Source organism: Dioscorea cayenensis, chromosome 4, assembly GCF_009730915.1.
Source record: "Dioscorea cayenensis subsp. rotundata cultivar TDr96_F1 chromosome 4, TDr96_F1_v2_PseudoChromosome.rev07_lg8_w22 25.fasta, whole genome shotgun sequence".
NCBI classification, from domain to species: Eukaryota; Viridiplantae; Streptophyta; class Magnoliopsida; order Dioscoreales; family Dioscoreaceae; genus Dioscorea; species Dioscorea cayenensis.
The window spans coordinates 631,521-650,451 of NC_052474.1; the positions used below are offsets into that span (position 1 = coordinate 631,521).

Sequence of the window (18,931 nt, forward strand, 5' to 3'; positions counted from 1 at the left end):
AATTAACATCTTTCTTCATTCTGATGTAATACTTTGTCATTTTGGCAACATACACTGTTTAAAGTTTATTTAGATGATGATGATAATAATAATAATGATAATGGAAAAAATTTATTTTATTTTATTTTATTTTATTTTTAAGACGTGAAATGATGATTTTTCACTACCTATCCGTAGTTTATCCACATTGAATTGAAACCACATAAATAGTGTGTTTCACCTCATCATAAGATAACAAATGAATTAAATTACCATTGCGACACAACATCACTATTACATCAATAGAATGTTTACAAAGTAACAGAATGAACGAAAAGGGCATCATTGGTGTATTTTGCATCCATAAATATGGTTCAAATGTTGAAGCTCAGTCAATTTTGTGTCTTGGTGAGATATGATCGGAGCTGTTGTGTTTTTGTCGATAATTGCTGCATTCTGTCAGAAAAACTGCAAAACAAAAGTTGATTTATGCAGCAGAGGTGGACTTGCGATTTCCCAGGCCAAACAAATTCTCAAACAATTTTGGGGCCATCGCCGGAAGAACCATCGGCACCGGAGCCATAAAATTGGCAATCTTTTCATGAACATTGTATCTGTTTACATGTTTTTTAACATACTTATCAGACAAATAAACGATCAGAAATTGAGCCAGAGAAATTAATATAATAGCAAAACCTTATCTTGCGACTCTTTGAAGCTCGGCGATCAACCATCTTTCGCTTCTTAGTTTGCATCTTTCTCAAAGCATAAAATGCTGCCTCTGCAAAAAAATTAGTATAGTGTTTTATTATTTATACTTGTCAGTTACAGATGACAACCATAATAGAAATTCCGGTTGAGGAGGCCCTTTTGTGAAGACTGAAATTAATTAACCTTTACCTGATGAGGTAGGATCACATGACTCCAAGAATTCTTTGAGAAGCTGTTGATAAAACTCAGAGTCATCAATCAATTCAGGATCTCCGTCTGTGTTTGTATCCTAAACACAAATTTAAGGCCATATAAGACAACAGTTGCATCAGCGCAAAGAGAATATTTAGACAACTTTATTTCTTCTGGAACAAACAACCTCTTTGCTTGTTCCGTCAGACTCTGAAACCTGCAGTTAAGAAAGACGATTAGCCAGTTTTTACACTTCCAAAAAATGAAAATCAGATGCCTAAGGTGGTACTATTGTAAATTATTTATGGATAAAAAAGAAAGTAACCTTTCCAAATACACCAACTGATGATGCTTTTAACTGCATCCTTTTAATCATCTTATCTGGATCCCTCAGGTAACCAGCTACTTGTTCACTAATATTCTGCAACCAAGACAAAGGTAAATCCAAAAAGATTTTTAACTACCCAAAAGGTCAAAAGATAGGAAAACAGCTTGACCTTTACCTGATTAAAGGCTTGCAATTTGCCTTTGAAAGCAGCAGCGCCAGTTGTAACCTGTGTCTTCCTCTGCCATTTGTCAACTGAGATATTACGGAATGGTGCTATTCTGCATGTAATGAAAGAAATGGTTGAAAGAACAGCAAAACCACTGAAACAGAAACAATCTACATCACAACATTATTGTAGGCATAATCTGATACAAATCATTTCCTCACACAAAAATGAAAATATCTCACAAAGTATCATGACTAAGTAAGCTAATAGCCTTAACAGAGCAAGACCCCAACAAATCCAACCATCTCTTTCTTAAAAAAAAATTTCCTTGGTTGAGAACCAGGACCTGATTCCTGAAGGGATGACATCAAGTTGACTTTCAGCATAAAAGACATCAAAATTAAAAATTAACAAAAAAAAAAAGATAAAAGACATGCATTTAATAGTAATTCCGAGCACAGTCAAATTCTGTGATAGTGGAAGCTCTTGCAAGATATCATCAACTCAACTCAAGCACAATCTTTGGATAGAAAGACACGAACTTCACAAAAATCCCTATATGAACCAACATGAACTGCAGAATACCTGGAATGCATTTCATGGATCTGTAACCAATCTTCATCACCGTCTCCCTCTAAATTAGTGGATAAAACTTCATGCTTGCCAGATTCTTTTCTACTGTCATCTGAGGGGCTCAAGAAAATGCCAGAAAAATCCATAACTCCCTTATATTGTTGAAAAAACATCAATTTATAGATTACCAATGATACCTTGAGTGATGGATGGGTTATTCTCAAGCAAAACCTGAAAAGGTAAACAAAAACAGAATGTCTAAACATGAGACTGAGGGACAAGGGAGAATCATGTATTTCATCAGATTGAATAGACAGCTGAAAATAATGCTAATGATCATGTGGACCACCCATACCTCCTGCAGCTCCAGCATACAATTTAGTGTCTGCTTAGATGATGATATCAAGTCTGAATATGCTTGATCAACCTCTGTGCCCGGAATGCAAAATGAGGACCTAATAGATTCCTGAAATAATCATCACACTATGTCAAAGGCTGAAAACATCCCGAAACAAGACACTGAGAAACATCAAGCAAGCTCTCTACTGAGTAACAGTGTGATATATGCTTCAAGACAACAGCAGACCTGCGGTAATTTATTTGAAGTTGAAAATACTTTCTGGAGCAAGAATCTGAATTCCAATGTCTTGTCCCACAATGCCTTCATAGAAAGGATAAATTGAAAATAATTACCGGTTTGAGTAAAGGTTGATTTCAGCAACCTAAAAAGTAGAGATGTAAAGCATGCCCAACAGATAACAGGGGAAATAAGGATTTCATCTATGTGGCGATTATAAGAAGATCAGACATGGCACAAGCATATAAATTTATCTAGCTGTTTCTATAATTTCTTTCTAAGCAATTTATGATATATAAGAAAGATCAATTGATAGGGACACTTGATAGCATAAATGAAATGGAACATTACCTTCTGATTTTTTATTGCTTGACCTTTCAAAGCATCTTCATCTTTATGGCGTTTCAAATTCTTCAAATGGTCTCTATATGAAAAGAGAAAGCATTTCAAAGCAACTAATTAGTCAAATGAACAAGATGAAAGAATGAAATAAACAAATTTCATTATGAGCAAACTAAATTGTTGTGGAACCTCAAAACAACAACAATTGCATATCAGAACTGAGCTATTAGAATTCAAGATATTTGCTAGAAATAAATGATTACTCAAGAACCTAGTTTTTTTAACAAAAGACCAAAAATGGTATCATTCAAAACAAAACCATACTGCTCCTCATGCTGAAGATGTTGATATTGCCTCTCAAGCTCCTCCATCTCTGCATTTTGCTGCTCATCATCTCTTCCATCCCCCTCTCCCTCCTCCTCCACCAAAGAGGAAATTAAGTAAGATTAATAATGCGTGGAAGTTTACTGGCTAGTCAAACATTCAAATAAAAAATACCATATATTCTAGATGATCACTATCAGCTTCCTCTTGGCTATTCCCATAGTCATCGCTGCCTCCCTCCTCTCCATCCATCTGCACTACAAAGCAAATTAAGAAAGAATTCTAATGCACAAAATACAACAGATTGGACAATGAGCATACCATCTCTTCTAGATAATCACTCTCAACTTCCTCTTGACTGCTTTCGTCCTCATCCATGTCTCTGGATCTCTTCGAAGACTTACCCATCCTGATCCTAATAGGATTTTAAGGAAACCAATAACAAAACTAGTGATCACTAGTACTCATGGTGAAAGTATGAGGATTTTAAGGAAAAATAATGGGTCTCCACTACAGACTCTTTATTCTTAGGGTTTATAGAGTTTGGGAGGAATCAGGAGCACAAAAAAACACTTTTTTTTTAAAAAAAAAAAAACCCTCTATGCCATCATTTTATTGAGAAAGATGTGCCATACAAACCAAACAGACACTGATTGGTCAACATTCATAATAACCAGTCTACCTACATCAAATCCATCAAAGATTTCTGTTGTGAAAAATAACAGTCTACCCAAATTTACCAAGATTGAGAGAGCTTTTTTTTTTCTTTTCCAAAAAATCTTTTTTCAATTCTACTAAATTTAGATTAACAACAAAGCATATATAGTTCAGAGCATAATAGCCCATGAAAGAACAAGCTCTTGTGATGATTAAGAGTGAAAATTAACAATACCTCGCAACATATATACAACGAGCGAGTAGTAAAGCAGAACATAAGCTCTCATTTGATGTTCAATTAAATATTGCAATCAAAAGAAGGAAGTATGATAAACATTACAATAAATTCACAATAAACTTGTAATTATGCACGGGTTAAGAAAGATCCAAGCTTTTCCCAGAATAAGATCAAATCAGAAGAACCTAGATGAAGAAACTAGATATAAATCCATAAAATCCAGAAGATTGGAAGAAGAAGAAGCTCACCTGGTGAAGAAGCCGATCCTATTCCGGAGAATAAAGGGCTGCCGCTGCCGCCGGCTGCCGCTGTTGTTTGGGAGAGGAGAGGAAGAAGACGGAGAAGGATAGGGTTTGGGGTTTAGGGTTTTGGGTTTTTTGTTTTTAGTTTTACATTTAACCCCCTATACTATCTGTTTATTATGACTTTAAACTTCTTCCAGCGCAAAAAACCTTTTATTATTTTTGTGAGATAATAATTAGTTACTGATCGCCCCGCTTATTTTCTTGAAAAAATAAAAAATAAAAAATAATAATTAAAGAAAAAATCTCTAAGATTTACAACTAAATATAAAACCATTATTTTTTTTAATGAAATCTACCATTAAATATGGCAGTTGAATTATTTAATTATAAAAATTTAGTTATTACACATTAGGTTATATAACAATTATTTAATTATTATATATAATAATTTTTTTTTTTATAAGTTGGACAGCCGATCCAGCTTAATTAATGTTCTAGATGGGAATTGATCCCTTACAATTCAAATAGAATATTCAACTATTTATTTAGTAAAGAATAAAAAAAAATTGTTTGATATGTATATAAAAATATAAATAATGAATTATAATTAATATAAATACGGTTTATCCACTTTGACAATAATATATATATAATTAATAATTTTTTTATTTTTTATTTTTTAAATTGTTAGTAGAGCAGGGTTGAAAATCTTATTAGGGGAAAACAAAATGTATAAAATAAACAATAAAAATTAGGATAATAATTATAAATAAATTCTTAAAAAACATAACTCATGTCATAATGATGATTCTAACTTAAATCCATCAAATATATATATATATATATATAAGTATCAATCATCTACAAACATATGTAGATTTTGAATCTACAGACGTTTGAAATCCAATAGTTGTGCATTATTTGAAAACTAATGAACAATAATTAATCTTACTAAACTATAATTAACACTCACTGTAGCTACATAATTATTACTATGCTCAATTGTGAATGTTCTATGAGCGTATGCAATTGACGTATTATATAAATATATATATATAAATTTCACTATCAAGTTTCAAGGACAACACAAGAAGTCACAAAAATGTAACATTTCAAAATATATTTAGATATAAACACTCAAAAATTATAAATATAACCAAAAAAAATTCAAGAAGATGGATTTAAGATAATAGTTTTATGTCGATTAATCAAGATAGATAAAAAGCAAATTCCTTTTTCTATATAGTATTAAATTTTTAATAACATTTTTAAATTGACCTTTTGTTTAGCACGAGAAGATTTTTGTCAAATAACAGTTTTGCAAATAGTAAGAATAAATCAAATGAACAAACTTTCTTTTGGACCACCCTACCACTAATACTGTTATAAACTTGGCCAACAACACTTCAAGTTTATTATATTTTAAGTTTTTTAATTAAAACCCATATAATATCTTTAATACGGTAAATAATGTTTCTCTTTTTTAAGCTAATTTTCTATATCTAATATTAAACGATATGCATCATAAACAATTTTTTAAAAAAAAACATTTATTAATTTTAATGAATTTTAAAAAAAATTATGTGATAATCAAGAATAATGAAGGGATTTGAAATATTTTAATTAGTTTATAAATATTATCCATAAGTAATGTTAAGTCTTCAGTCTTTGCCGTGACCCAAATTTTGTAGGAGTCCACCTTAACTTTTTTTTTCCCACGGAATTGACTTGACTTTTAAGTCAATAATTCAAGGATCAAGAGCTTTCTAAGCCATTCATAATTCTTATTTACAAAAAAAAAATTAATAATAATGAAAAACATATAAATAAAAATAAAAATTTTAATAATAAAAAGACTAGGCCAACCCAAGAAATATTGTCCACAATGAAGTTGCATGTCGGTACATTAGGAAAAGTCATTGCAAATAATTTAAAAATAATTTAAAATTTTTCTATATAAAGTTACTTAGATTGATCTTCTTTCTATCATCCATTTGTGTGTCTTCAGAACTAGCACCAATGTCTTCTCCTACAGAGTATGTTCATCATCCATTTATAAATATTTATTTTATATAACTATATCTTAACATATATGATCTTGTTTTTTATTCTTACTATTTCCATTTTAATATATTGGATAAAATGAAATTTGTTTTTCAGATACTACAAATCACTTCCACCAGTTACCAAGACTTATGGAGTTATTTGCCTAATGATTACAACAGCATACTACTTCAACTTATTTGATTATGATACCATTTCATTGTCTTATGTTCATATTCTAAAACAATTTCAGGTACTCATAATTTTCTTTTAAGTATTTTATTATATACTTTATAATTATTATGGGATGAAATTCAGGTTTGGAGACTTGTTACCAACTTCTTCTTCATTGCTCCTTTCTCTACTTATTTTGGGATTAGACTTTTGATGTTGTAAGTAATTAAGTTAAACTCTTATAATTTTATTTTACATCAAAACTTAAGATTATTATTAACATGTTGTTAATATATAGAGCAAGATATGGTGTATTATTGGAGAAAGGGCCATTCAAAGAGAGGACTGCTGATTTCCTCTGGATGATGATCTTTGGAGCTTTATGCCTTCTTGTAAGTACTATTTAATTAATCCAGTTAATTTATTAATTGCAAATAAATTAGAAACTCATATTATAAAAACTTAAATATGTATTATTTATATTGTAGATGATTAACATGATACCGATATTTCGGTACTGGTTCTTGGCTCCCTCATTAGTTTTCATGATATTGTATGTTTGGTCAAGAGAGGTGCCTAATTCACAAATCACATTCTTTGGGTTAGTCACATTTCAGGTATTTATTAATTAATTAAACAAACACATCATAATATATATATATATATGAAGATAAATTGATTAATTAAAGAAGGGTTTGGATTGGATTTCAGGGTGTTTATTTGCCATGGATTATGCTTGGACTAGACTTGATATTTAATAATCCATTGATGGGTGATATTATGGGAATTCTTGCTGGTCATTTGTATTACTTTCTTGCTGTGCTTTACCCTCTTTCTGGAAGAAAGAATGTACTCAAGACTCCTCTTTGGGTGTATCCTTTTTATTACTCTTTTTTCCTTTCATTTATTTCTATTTTCTTTTTCTTTTTTTTTTATTAAACATCAAGATCTCACTTTTTTTTTTTTCTAGTAAACCTTAGTTATCCATTTTTATCAAAAATAAAAAAATAAAAATGATAATAGATTAATTGCTTGTATACCCATGTAAAAGTCGATAACTATTAGCATACATCCTGGTAAAAATCAAATTTGTTTATATACTTTTACAAGATGTTATTATTTGCATATAAAAATCATATTTGTTTATATATTACAAGATGTTATTATTGCATATATTACTTGCATATATATATATATATATATATTGAGAAAAAAAAAAGATAAAACATCAATTCATTAACCATCACTAGAGAAACAAAGATAGATTTGAAAAAAAAAAAATTGAAGAGAAGACATTATAGTTCATTTTTGTCAACATAAATTTTCAGTATATTTTATAAGTAATTTCTTATTTATGTGGTTGTTATATAAGCAAAAACTATTATTCTTTTGATGATAAAAAGGAGGTGAATTTAGAATGTTAAATGCCTTAATAACACATGCATAGATTCAAAGTAGTTGCATATTGGGGAGAAGGAGCACAGATCAATAGCCCAGTGCAATCAACTCCACAAGCTGGCATTGCATTCAGAGGTAGAAGCTATAGACTCAACAGATAAGCATATATATATATATATATATATTTATATATATTATCATATGATAAATAAGAAAGTTTGAATTTGTAGTTTGTTTACATATGTTTCTTAAGAAATTAAAAGTTATATGATAATATAGCTATATGATGTTTTCTCAATATATATACATTCTCATGTTAATAAAAATAAAGATGTCGATATATATCTATATCTCTTCTTGATAATCAAATTTTTTATGGTTTGATAAAGAAGTACAATGCTTATGGTGTTTATGTATTAATTGTTGTGTTAGTTGAGTTGGTTGATATAAACATCAATGATAGAGCCCATGATTGTACTGTATTACAAAACACAAACATGGAAAATGTCTAGTTTGACTAGACACACAAATCAATTATTTGGTACATTGATTTGTGGAAAAAAAGATACATCCTTGTTTTTATATAATAATTTTTTAAATGAGAATAAATATTATTGCAATTAGTTTGATATTCTCGAAATGTACCTTGATGAATGATGTTTTTGTTTCTTGCTTTATTAATTATGTGATTAATATTTTTTTTCCATGATCATTTTATTGCTTAACTTTGTGTTAGATTTGGGGGCCATATTAATATATATATATATTAATTTTTGGAAGTTGGTTTGGCTTGAGGTGATTTTAGTATTCTATATGAAACCTAAAACATAAAAACTAATCAAGCCTACTTTAATAAACTAAGAAATAAATTTAAACTTGAGTTATGGGCTATACTAATTTATCAATCAAGTCAGCTAAATCTTAATTACAACCCTAGATCGATGTGATTAAAATTTTATTTTATCAACAATATGGTCGAATCTCATTTAACATTATGTAGAAGAAAACAAAAGAGTAAATGATTTTTGGACTTTGTACATTAAAATTGTACTTAATTAAAAACATTGAATCAATTATTTATCAATATATTTTTTTTATATAGTTATCCTAAAAATACTTTTCACATATTGTCTCACATGAGACTTGCCATCTTGACCTATATATAATTAAAATTCCAAAAAATATTAGCATATGATTCATTTCATTTGTAATTTGAGAATATATATACATACATATGCAAGTATTAATATGATAATAAATAACAACCTAATAACTTAATTTTTTTTAAAAAAAATCGATTAATCATCCAAAATGTATTACAGTTAAAAATGATTTCAAGTAGATGCAATAACTTTTGAAATGATGTTGAGAAGTTAAACAAGATTTCTAGTAAATAGCCTCTAAAAAGAATCATTCATCTATGATCAGTCTATCATTCATTGATGACTTCTATGAAAAAACAACTTATTAATTTTCTGTGAGTATATATACACATATACTAAAAATATATAAAAATTCATATAAATAATATATATATAGATATAAATATAGATATATATAAATAGTGGCGTTAATGAAGTTAGCATCACATGGATGTGATTGGAAGGGAAGTGATGGAAAGGACTACAAAATCGTATAAATTGGGCAGCTTGCGCGACAACATTATCGATAGAATGGATTGGAAATCATGGCAGCACGTGCGCAGGAGCATGATCATTGTTCATCACCAATCTCCAATGTTTTTTTATTTTTTTTATTTTTAATTATTAATCCCATTCTTTAATCAAAGCAAATGTGTCCCAATTATTAAATCATTAATTTTTATTCCCCTTCGAATGCCTGCCAACGTCCTTAATCATGCCGCTAATCATGCCCAAGGAATTTATACTCCTTTCAAATAATTCCAAGTCTACTCACACTTTTTTATTATTGTATAAATATACATAATAAAAAAAATTTAAATAACAATAACTAATTAATTAATTCTTAATATATATATATGTATACCAAAATACTTAAGGTGTTTTTTTTATTTATATGTATTTTCATATATATATATATATATATTGATAAAGTGAACATATCACGTTAGAAAATACATATATATAAAATAAAACCCTTGATATCTTCGTGCCTTCACTCTATGTGAGCCTAAATTTGAAACTACATTATTAATAAAAATATAAATACTTTACACAGGAGATATGATATTAATATATTAATAAATTTATATCACTAAAAATTTTATATTTTATTTTAAAACTAATAAAATTTATTGATGGGAAATATTGTTACAAATTATAATATTATTAATATATTAAAAAATTATTTCGTATTTAGAATCCAGTATTTTAATGTATGATGATTTCGTATCTTACGGTATGACAGACAACACGTGTGAGTGACACGGCCAAAGATTCCGCAAATCCAATGAAGCGTGTCCTTCACATGGGCGCTCATAGACCCAGCTAAGCCTCGGTCTACGCTCCCCGCACGTGCATCCACACTGTCTTCTCGGATGCCCCGCACGTGCGCTCCACCTCCCCATATTCCTACTTCCCAACTCCCCCCATTCCCTCACCCAACGGTCAAGATTCAATCAAACCAAAAATCTAGCGACTAGCAATTTTTACAAATTAAAAAAGAAAAGTCCAAAAAAAAAACAAGAAGTTGCTACGAAACCAATCTCAGGTCCAATGATTTGGCTGGTGTTGAACTCCGACCATTCCCACACGTGCCACGCTGTCATGCTGGCCTTCCACGTCATCACCCACACGAGCGGGGGTTGGAAACCCCTGTTTCATCCCCTGTTCAAACCCGTATTTTCAGCCACGTGCCAATCACATGGGTGTAAGCCTCGTACGTTGTTCCACCCTCTCTCTCTCTCTCTCTCTCTCTCTCTAATTATATAAATAATTATTTAAATATATAAAAAATACATATGATGATTGATGAGAGGGGGAGGGGGACACGTGGGGACAGCTAGCAAGCACTCGTGGGGGGCATACTTAATCATCACCGTCCCCGACATCATGCCGGAGACGAGATCCATTGCTCCCGTAGGTAAGGTGGGTCCCACCATTTTTTTAAAAAAAAAAATCATGATTTTAATGAATATAGGCCCTTATAAGACTACATAATCTTATTCTCATAAATTATTATTATTTTGCTTGAATGAATAACCAAGTCGTTAAAAAAATATAAATATATCCATGATTTAAATTTTCATTACTTAAAATAACATATGTAAACACTAAAATCATTTATATATAATTATTATTTATATTCTGAAAAATATATTTATGATTTAAATTTTTATTATTTATAAAAAATTTTAATAGAGACTTATATACCAATGCAAATCGGTTATTTTAATAAATTAATTAAAATTAAAAAAGAAACGGAGAAGAAGAAGAAGAGAAGGGGGTCCAATGATTGCGGGGTGTGGGTGTCGGGTAGAGGGAGGACACGATGACACGCACGACCGGGGAGGTGTAGGTGGTGGGGGCCCACATCAGTTGGTCACGTGATGGGGCAAAAGACATGCGGGTCCACGTGGACTTAAGCCCGGTTCTTCGGCCCTCCACGTGAAGATCCACACCCCTTTGTCTCTCCGTTTCACGAAACGCGTTTCCATCAATCGGAAACGTTTTCAATATGGAGTGTCGACAAGTTAGCACGATCAAATCATGCATGCATTATTATTAATAGTAAATAAAACAGTAATAATAATGATGATGATGGATATGTATGGGTTGTCAATGGATGGGGAATGATGAAGATGATGATGATGATCATCATGTGATATATGATGGGTTTGGGGAACAAAATGATGGGGGAGTGGATGGATGGCATTGGAATGGATGAGTGAGTGTGATGTGGAAAGAGAAGTGGATGGATGGAAGACATGATATGATGGGATGATGTAAGGGGGAATGAAGAGCATGTGTAATAATTGCAAGAGAAGAAGGCAATGATAGATGGATAGATAGATAGATAGATAGATAGATAGATAGATAGAGAGTGGAAGAGCTAGGTAGTGGTACCATGTATTGGTGATGATGATGATGATGATGATGATGGTGGTGGTGGGGAGTAGAGGTGTCAGAGGTTGGAGTACCAGACTGCAAACTGGCAGTTGCCAGCATATGGAGTTTATCATGTTCATTCACTGTCCAAGATCTGTGTCTCTCTCTCTCTCTGGGCCATTATTGCTCTTCTTTGCTTCTACCTTGTTGGACACCTGTTACTTCTCATTCTCTTTCAATCTCTTTTGTGATAATGAATATATATATGTATTCTTATTTATTTATTTGATTTATTTTTTGATAAAATTAATAAATACAACTAGGTAGTAGGTACATGTTAATTAGAAAAAGAAAAAGGAAAGAAAGATGAGTAGTACATTTGAAAGGGTTGGGTTGATTAATTGATGAAAGGAAAGATCAAGATAACTAATTAACTCAGACACACTTGGGAAGCATGCTTGAAAAGCAAAGGAGGGGAAAATAAAAAGTAAAGAACCATGAAAGCAATCCAGTCAGGCATGGCAGAGGATATGGTGCCCTAATAATCCAGCACCATCAATGAAATGCTGTATGGTGTTTGGTCAAAGGTCAACACTCAAAGCCAAGCCACTGGTTTTTAGGCTGCACATCATCATGCATCATTCATCATTCATCATTTCATAAGTGGCAAACCAACAAACACACACCTTGTAAACTGAGCCCTAACTTATTAGTAGCCCCCAGTACTCCCCCACTTCCAACTCTAGCTAGGGTTTGGCAGCCAGCCATGAAAGTTATGAAACCCAGATAACTGGGGACACACTCATACACACACAACCCCCTCATCATTTGAAAGCAAAGAAGCCAACAAACCCTTCTTTATAACCAACCCTCTTCTTCACCTTAAAACTCCATTCTCTCCTTCCAACTGTCCTCCTCAAACCATAACCCTAACCCTAACCCTAAGTTCCTCTCTCAAAGAGAAAGAGAACAGAATGATGGTGCAAAAGGAAGACCTAGGATTAAGTCTCAGTCTCAACTGTTCATCTTCAACTTCATCTTCTTCTTCTTCTTCTTCTTTTGTTGCTACTGCTTCTCCAAACATTAACCATGACAGGTATCCTTTGCAGTTAAGCTTAATGCCCATGCCCATTTGTCCCATACCTATCCCTATGTCTCATTCTCCTTTCTTCATTGACAACAAGCTTCAACATCATCATCATCATCATCATCCTCAATATCACTGGCCGGAACTTGTCTCCCCTTCCGGTGAGCTCTCATACTCAATAACCTTACACGTACATCATCTTTAATTTCTACTTAAAAGTCCCTTTATTTATTATTTTATTAATATTAATGTCTTATTATTAATATGTTGTATTGTATTGTATTGTATTGATTAGAGAGATTGAGAGAGATTGATGTGAATCGAGCACCGGCCGGAGAAAGAGAAAGGGAAAGGGAAAGGGAGAGTGAAGAAGAAGCCGGAGTCTCTTCACCAAACAACAGCACACTCTCTAGTGTCAGTGGAAAACAACTCGATCTAGTCCCACATGGTTCCGGAGGCTCCGAAGAGCTTGACATTGAGCGTGCTTGCTCTCGTGCCAGCGACGAAGAAGACGGCGAAGGCTCTCGCAAGAAACTCCGTCTTTCCAAAGACCAATCAGTCATTCTTGAAGAAAGTTTCAAAGAACACAATACTCTCAATCCAGTAAGTATATATATAAATCTATATATATATATATACACACACACTTCAAAGGATATTAAAATAAAAAATATATATATATAAAGAAACAATTAGTGATAAAAAAGAATGCATTTGAATGCAGAAACAAAAGGTGGCGCTGGCGAAACAGTTAAACCTCAGGCCGAGGCAAGTGGAGGTGTGGTTTCAGAACCGGAGAGCGAGAACTAAGCTGAAACAGACTGAGGTGGACTGTGAGTTTCTGAAACGGTGTTGTGAGAACTTGACAGAAGAGAACCGGAGGTTGCAGAAGGAGGTGGCTGAACTCAGGGCTTTGAAGCTCTCTCCTCATTTTTATATGCATATGACTCCTCCTACCACCCTCACTATGTGTCCTTCTTGTGAACGAGTTCAAGTCCCTCATCCAACTTCCACAACCACCACAACCACCACCAACACCACCATTAACAACACTAATCAGTCTCTATCTTCATCACCATGGGCTCCTATCCCACTCCGGCCTTCATTCTCTCATGCAGGCATGAAGTAAAATGGACAAGTTGTTGTTGTTGTTATTGTTATTGTTATTGTTGTTGTTTTTATATATATATATATATATAAATTAATTAAACTTAATTTGGTTTTTATGATCAGAGAGAGAAAAGGAAATGAAATGAAAGTGCTTTGATGTTGTTGTTGTTTGTATTAATGTTGATTGATGAAAATGAAGAGGATAAATATAAATTTTGGGTATTCCTAAGAAGAAGAGAATGTGGTCAAACAAAGCTGAAGAAAAGAAAAAGTTGGAAAAACTTTATTTCATATATAGAGTCAGACTCTTCTTTTTCATGTATATATGTGTGTGTGTGTGTGTATGTGTGCGTGCGTGGGACTTGCTTGTAAAGTTCCTCTTCTTCAACTTCTCCTTTCTACTTAATTATTATTATTATTCATTCATTCATTCATTCAATATTATCATTATTATTATTATATAAATAACAAAGAATCCAAGAACAGGGAAGCTGGTTGCATGTGTGTGAGATTGGGTTGGTGCATGCTGCAATGCATATATATATATATATATATTAATAGACACTAATCATTTGGGTTAACTATGTGTTTAATTAGTTGTTAATAGTATTGCACGCTGGGGTTGTCGGAAGAGATGGTAGACTTCTAATTAGTTAGCATATACTTCAATTAATACATATTTATATGATTGATTAATTTGTTGATGGGGAATTCATGTGGTTTGGTGGCATTGGCTTTCACATGTGATTGTTTGGTGGTGATTTGTGATGAATGGAGGTTGCCGACATGCATGGTAATTAATATTAATATTAATATCTATATATATATGTAGATATTGATATGTATTGTATTATGTTTGTGGACCTAGTCCCATGTTATGTGTTTATATTCATTATCTTTTGACGTGATAGCTTGGATATGGTTTAGTTAATATTGTTGCCTCTAATTTAATTGAGTTTTTTTTTGGTTTGGTTTGGTTTGACTGATCAAACTCAGTTGTACAATTAAAGATGTGGAGATGAGTTGTGTCGGTGTGTTTTGTATTGGAAAAAAGAGGGCTTTGCTTTTTTCACTTTGATTTTTTGCTCTTTGGAATTTAGTCTTCAAATATTTGTGGAAATTTTAAAAATAAATAAATAAATTTTGGGAATAAAAAAAATGATTTATATGTTCTTACTCTCTCATACGGAAAGTGACCAATCCAAAAATGGTCCTACAAGTTCGGGAAATTCTTTTTATTGTTTTTTTTTTTCTGGTCTATTTAAAAAAATTACTCAGTAATATTTTTTTTTAGTAAAAAAAATTTAATATTTTTTGGTTGTGAATATTTGAATAGGGGGGATGAAATTGCCTCACAAATATCTTTACTTATTCCAAGCCAATTAAATTACATCACAGCCTATTTGATTTTTTTGGGAAAAAGTCACGTCTTCCCTGTTTTTACCACATGATTTTAGTTAAAAAATATTCCAATATTTCTATAGCAGAAATGGGTAAAACTAAAAATATATAATCTCATTTCTTCTCACTTCTTTAATCATCCCGATTTATTGGGTGAGTTTTGAGCTTTTTATATAATCTAAATATATAATAATTTTTTATTATAAAAAAACAAATTTAAGATATTTTTTTTAAAAGAATTAGATAAATCACATTCATTAACAAAAACACTAAAATGTACAACAGGAAAAACAAACTTAAGATAATTTTTAAATAATATTATTAAATTAAATAATTATTAAAAAATATTTATTAAATCAGTGTTATGTCTTTACATAAACTCATGTAATCCCATACTTTTTTTATTACTGGTTACGCTTTACCTGATATACATTAACTTATATAACTTCATCTAGTTAATTTTTTTAAAGTTTTGCCCATATCCTATAAAATTTATATGTCTGTAACTCAAATCTAACATAGATTTTTATAAACTCTATTAAAATTTTGAGTAGTTAATATTCACAGCGTTTTGAATTTTATCATTTTCATCAATAGTTTCTAAGTTTTGATCTTCATTAACCTTTTTTTTTTTTAAAAAAATAAACCAATTGAATACGCTTGAAAAATAAACCTTATTTACAATGAATAGTACTATTACAAAATAACACAATACTAAACAAGCTAAACCTTTTATCAATGTATATGTCTTCAATTTTGAATAAGTATATATGCTCATCCTAATTTAATTTCTAAGTTAATAATAATGCTTTAATAATATCAACACTCAGAATATCATAAATAATAATTATTTAGAGCTTGAGAAGGTAGTGAGACATGCTTGATTTTATCTTTATCTTAAATTCATAATAATCCAAAAAGTTTGAATTATCTCTAACGCCTCCTCATTGAATAAATGTTTACTTAAAGGTTATATAGATTAATCTATAGCATAGATTTTCAAACAGGGATTGAAGTTTGGGTTAGACAAAGGAGAAACATGAGTTGTTATTATTATACAGAGAAAGATGAGGTGTTGGATGAGTTAGATATAATTTTAGTTTATTTAATTCAATAAAATATTTATATAGAAAGCTTAAACATTATTTTTTGACTAGATTTTGTTAAATAATTATTATGATGTATTGTTATAAACCATCATCTTTTCTAATTTCTAGTACCCATATGACCATATCAAACATCCAAAACTCATCCATTTCTTACAAAATAGTGAAAATACCCCACCATTTTTTTAATGGATAAGATTGCCTGCTTTTTTTTTTTTTAAAAAAAATAATTATTCACTTTTTTCTTTTAATCAAATGACAATAATGATAATGATAATAATCCATTGATAGATAATTATTAATAAGTAAAAGGAACATGTTTTTGAGGTTTGAACTCAAGCAACCAACTCAAGTGACTTAGCCAAGTTGAGAATTGATTCTCAATTGGCAAGAGATGAGACAAACAAGAGCCACAAACAACAACAACAGCTCAAATGCTTTCAGATAAGAATAGCACAAATCACTCAATTCAAAGAACTACACCACAAGATGGAAATCATGGGAGCCCTCCAGCTCCATCCTCCTCTCCCTCTCTTCAAGCACACCACCACAAAGTCCTACAAACTCTCAAGCAAGCTCAGCATGTCTAGAGGTTTTCATAAGCTCAATGCATTGGAAACAAATTCACCTTCAGGCATTACTGATCTTGAAGAAGAACTGCCTTCAATTGATTTCGCTTTTGTCAGTGTAAGTACATATGAAACATTCTTTGTTCAGTATAAAACATTTGCTTTGAGTTTGAGAGCTTACTTGTTTTCTTTATCTGTTGTGACTTCATTAGCCAAAACTGCTGCCTGATGGATCACCGGATGTTCATATTCGGTCTGCTGTCGGAGGGCAGAAGCTGAGGGATATAATGCTGGATGGGAACATTGATCTCTATGGACCTTATGTATAGACATATCTTCTTTCTCTTTGTTATAATTTATATTGTGCTGTTGTGAGATGCAATGTGAGATTGTTTTGCATGAAATTAAATGCAGGACATACCATTGTCTAATTGTGCAGGAGGAGGAACTTGCGGTACATGCATGGTAGAGGTGTGTATGCTCCATTTATTATGTACAGATGATGTTCGTCGACTAACTGCAAACAATGGCAGGTGGTTGAAGGAAAGGAATTGCTCAGTCCACGCACTGATAAAGAAAAGGAAATCCTGAAAAGGGTAAGATATGATATTCAGTTCATGATCATTTGATTCAGTTTGATGAGTATTGAGTGTAATAACATTTGAGATATAAAACACGGCATTTCATTGTTCAATACCTGCAGAAACCAAAGACATGGAGATTAGCATGCCAAACTGTTGTTGGGAAACCAGATTCAAGAGGAGAGGCAAGTTCATAATTCTTGAGTCTCTCAGCCTATCAATTTCAAAGCTTAAAATATAACTTTGTATCAATATCAGAATGAGAAGCTTACCAGCCATGTTTCGAATCGAACATTGTCTAAGCTCTGATGTTTTAATGCATGCTTGCAGCTTATAATTCAGCAACTACCCGAGTGGAAGGCACACGAATGGGAATGAAAACAGAACATACCGAGTTGGAATGTAATTTGATATCATAAATTGACAGAGAGCTTGGTGTTTTACTCCTTAGCTTTCGTGCTTTTATTATCTTCAATTTCATTGTAGTCTGTGAACAAAGCAAACAATCAGAACTTAAAAATAGGTTGAATTCATATCATCCTGGATTATCATCTCTTTCACATTAGAAAACAAATCTAGAGTAAACTCTGCAGCTAATTGCTGAATTGAAGCTGATTTCCAGAAAACCACAAAACATCAACAATGCATTATATAAAAATCAGATGCCTATATTCTTCCAGTCTGTGATTAATACTTGAAAGGGAACTTTAGAAAACACTGAAAGAGAAGAGAAACTTACAGAAGCAGGTATTAGTGAAACATTCTCAGCAACAGCAGAAAATAAACAGCTGTTGCAATACAAAAGATGAAATGCGGCGTAAGTAATTATATAAAGAGAAGGCATTATATGCATGATACTGGAAACACCAACTCTAATCCTTAGGAAATAAGAGAAGAAAATAAAAGAAATTCTGCCCATCAGCTCAATGAGTGGTCATCCCAAGATTTATCATGCCATTGTTCTAATGGTCCACCAATTGCCACAAGACAATTTTAGCAGAGCACAGTTAAAAGATAATGTACATCTTCTCCGAATCAGAGCATATACCACAGCAAGGCTTGAAGCCAAACAAGCGGTTCTTTGCACCTTAATATAGCAGCC

The 18,931-nt window shown here is 31.6% G+C and overlaps 4 protein-coding genes across 6 annotated transcripts; 3 read left to right on the forward strand and 1 right to left on the reverse strand.

The window, feature by feature from the left end:
* Positions 1 to 227: 227 nt before the first annotated feature.
* LOC120257971 (putative uncharacterized protein DDB_G0270496) lies at positions 228 to 4,452 on the reverse strand. 2 transcript variants are annotated; one of them, XM_039265286.1, is made up of 15 exons: positions 4,336 to 4,452; positions 3,514 to 3,607; positions 3,367 to 3,444; positions 3,193 to 3,284; positions 2,878 to 2,950; positions 2,536 to 2,610; positions 2,305 to 2,415; positions 2,147 to 2,180; positions 1,962 to 2,061; positions 1,386 to 1,488; positions 1,208 to 1,303; positions 1,070 to 1,099; positions 880 to 979; positions 676 to 760; positions 228 to 593 (listed from the first exon to the last, which is right to left on the reverse strand). In XM_039265286.1, the coding sequence occupies exons 2-15, from the start codon at positions 3,598 to 3,600 to the stop codon at positions 467 to 469; spliced, it is 1,191 nt and encodes a 396-aa protein (XP_039121220.1). In that variant the 5' UTR covers positions 3,601 to 3,607; positions 4,336 to 4,452; the 3' UTR covers positions 228 to 466. The 2 variants fall into 2 exon arrangements, with proteins under 2 accessions (XP_039121220.1, XP_039121219.1); XM_039265285.1 differs by having other exon boundaries at positions 3,193 to 3,287.
* A 1,780-nt stretch (positions 4,453 to 6,232) lies between these two features.
* Positions 6,233 to 8,275, forward strand: LOC120259358 (derlin-1.1-like). 2 transcript variants are annotated; one of them, XM_039266945.1, is made up of 7 exons: positions 6,233 to 6,368; positions 6,493 to 6,628; positions 6,694 to 6,767; positions 6,848 to 6,941; positions 7,038 to 7,166; positions 7,261 to 7,421; positions 7,997 to 8,271. In XM_039266945.1, exons 1-7 carry the CDS (start codon positions 6,352 to 6,354, stop codon positions 8,106 to 8,108), a joined length of 723 nt encoding a protein of 240 aa, XP_039122879.1. In that variant the 5' UTR covers positions 6,233 to 6,351; the 3' UTR covers positions 8,109 to 8,271. The 2 variants fall into 2 exon arrangements, with proteins under 2 accessions (XP_039122879.1, XP_039122880.1); XM_039266946.1 differs by lacking the exon at positions 7,038 to 7,166 and having other exon boundaries at positions 7,997 to 8,275.
* A 4,398-nt stretch (positions 8,276 to 12,673) lies between these two features.
* Positions 12,674 to 14,299, forward strand: LOC120257999 (homeobox-leucine zipper protein HAT4). Its single transcript, XM_039265332.1, has 3 exons — positions 12,674 to 13,223; positions 13,358 to 13,665; positions 13,787 to 14,299. The coding sequence occupies exons 1-3, from the start codon at positions 12,950 to 12,952 to the stop codon at positions 14,189 to 14,191; spliced, it is 987 nt and encodes a 328-aa protein (XP_039121266.1). The 5' UTR covers positions 12,674 to 12,949; the 3' UTR covers positions 14,192 to 14,299.
* A 2,849-nt stretch (positions 14,300 to 17,148) lies between these two features.
* LOC120258920 (photosynthetic NDH subunit of subcomplex B 3, chloroplastic) lies at positions 17,149 to 18,367 on the forward strand. The gene is made up of 6 exons (XM_039266390.1): positions 17,149 to 17,366; positions 17,461 to 17,571; positions 17,663 to 17,719; positions 17,782 to 17,844; positions 17,952 to 18,014; positions 18,160 to 18,367. The coding sequence occupies exons 1-6, from the start codon at positions 17,169 to 17,171 to the stop codon at positions 18,205 to 18,207; spliced, it is 540 nt and encodes a 179-aa protein (XP_039122324.1). The 5' UTR covers positions 17,149 to 17,168; the 3' UTR covers positions 18,208 to 18,367.
* Positions 18,368 to 18,931: the final 564 nt, after the last annotated feature.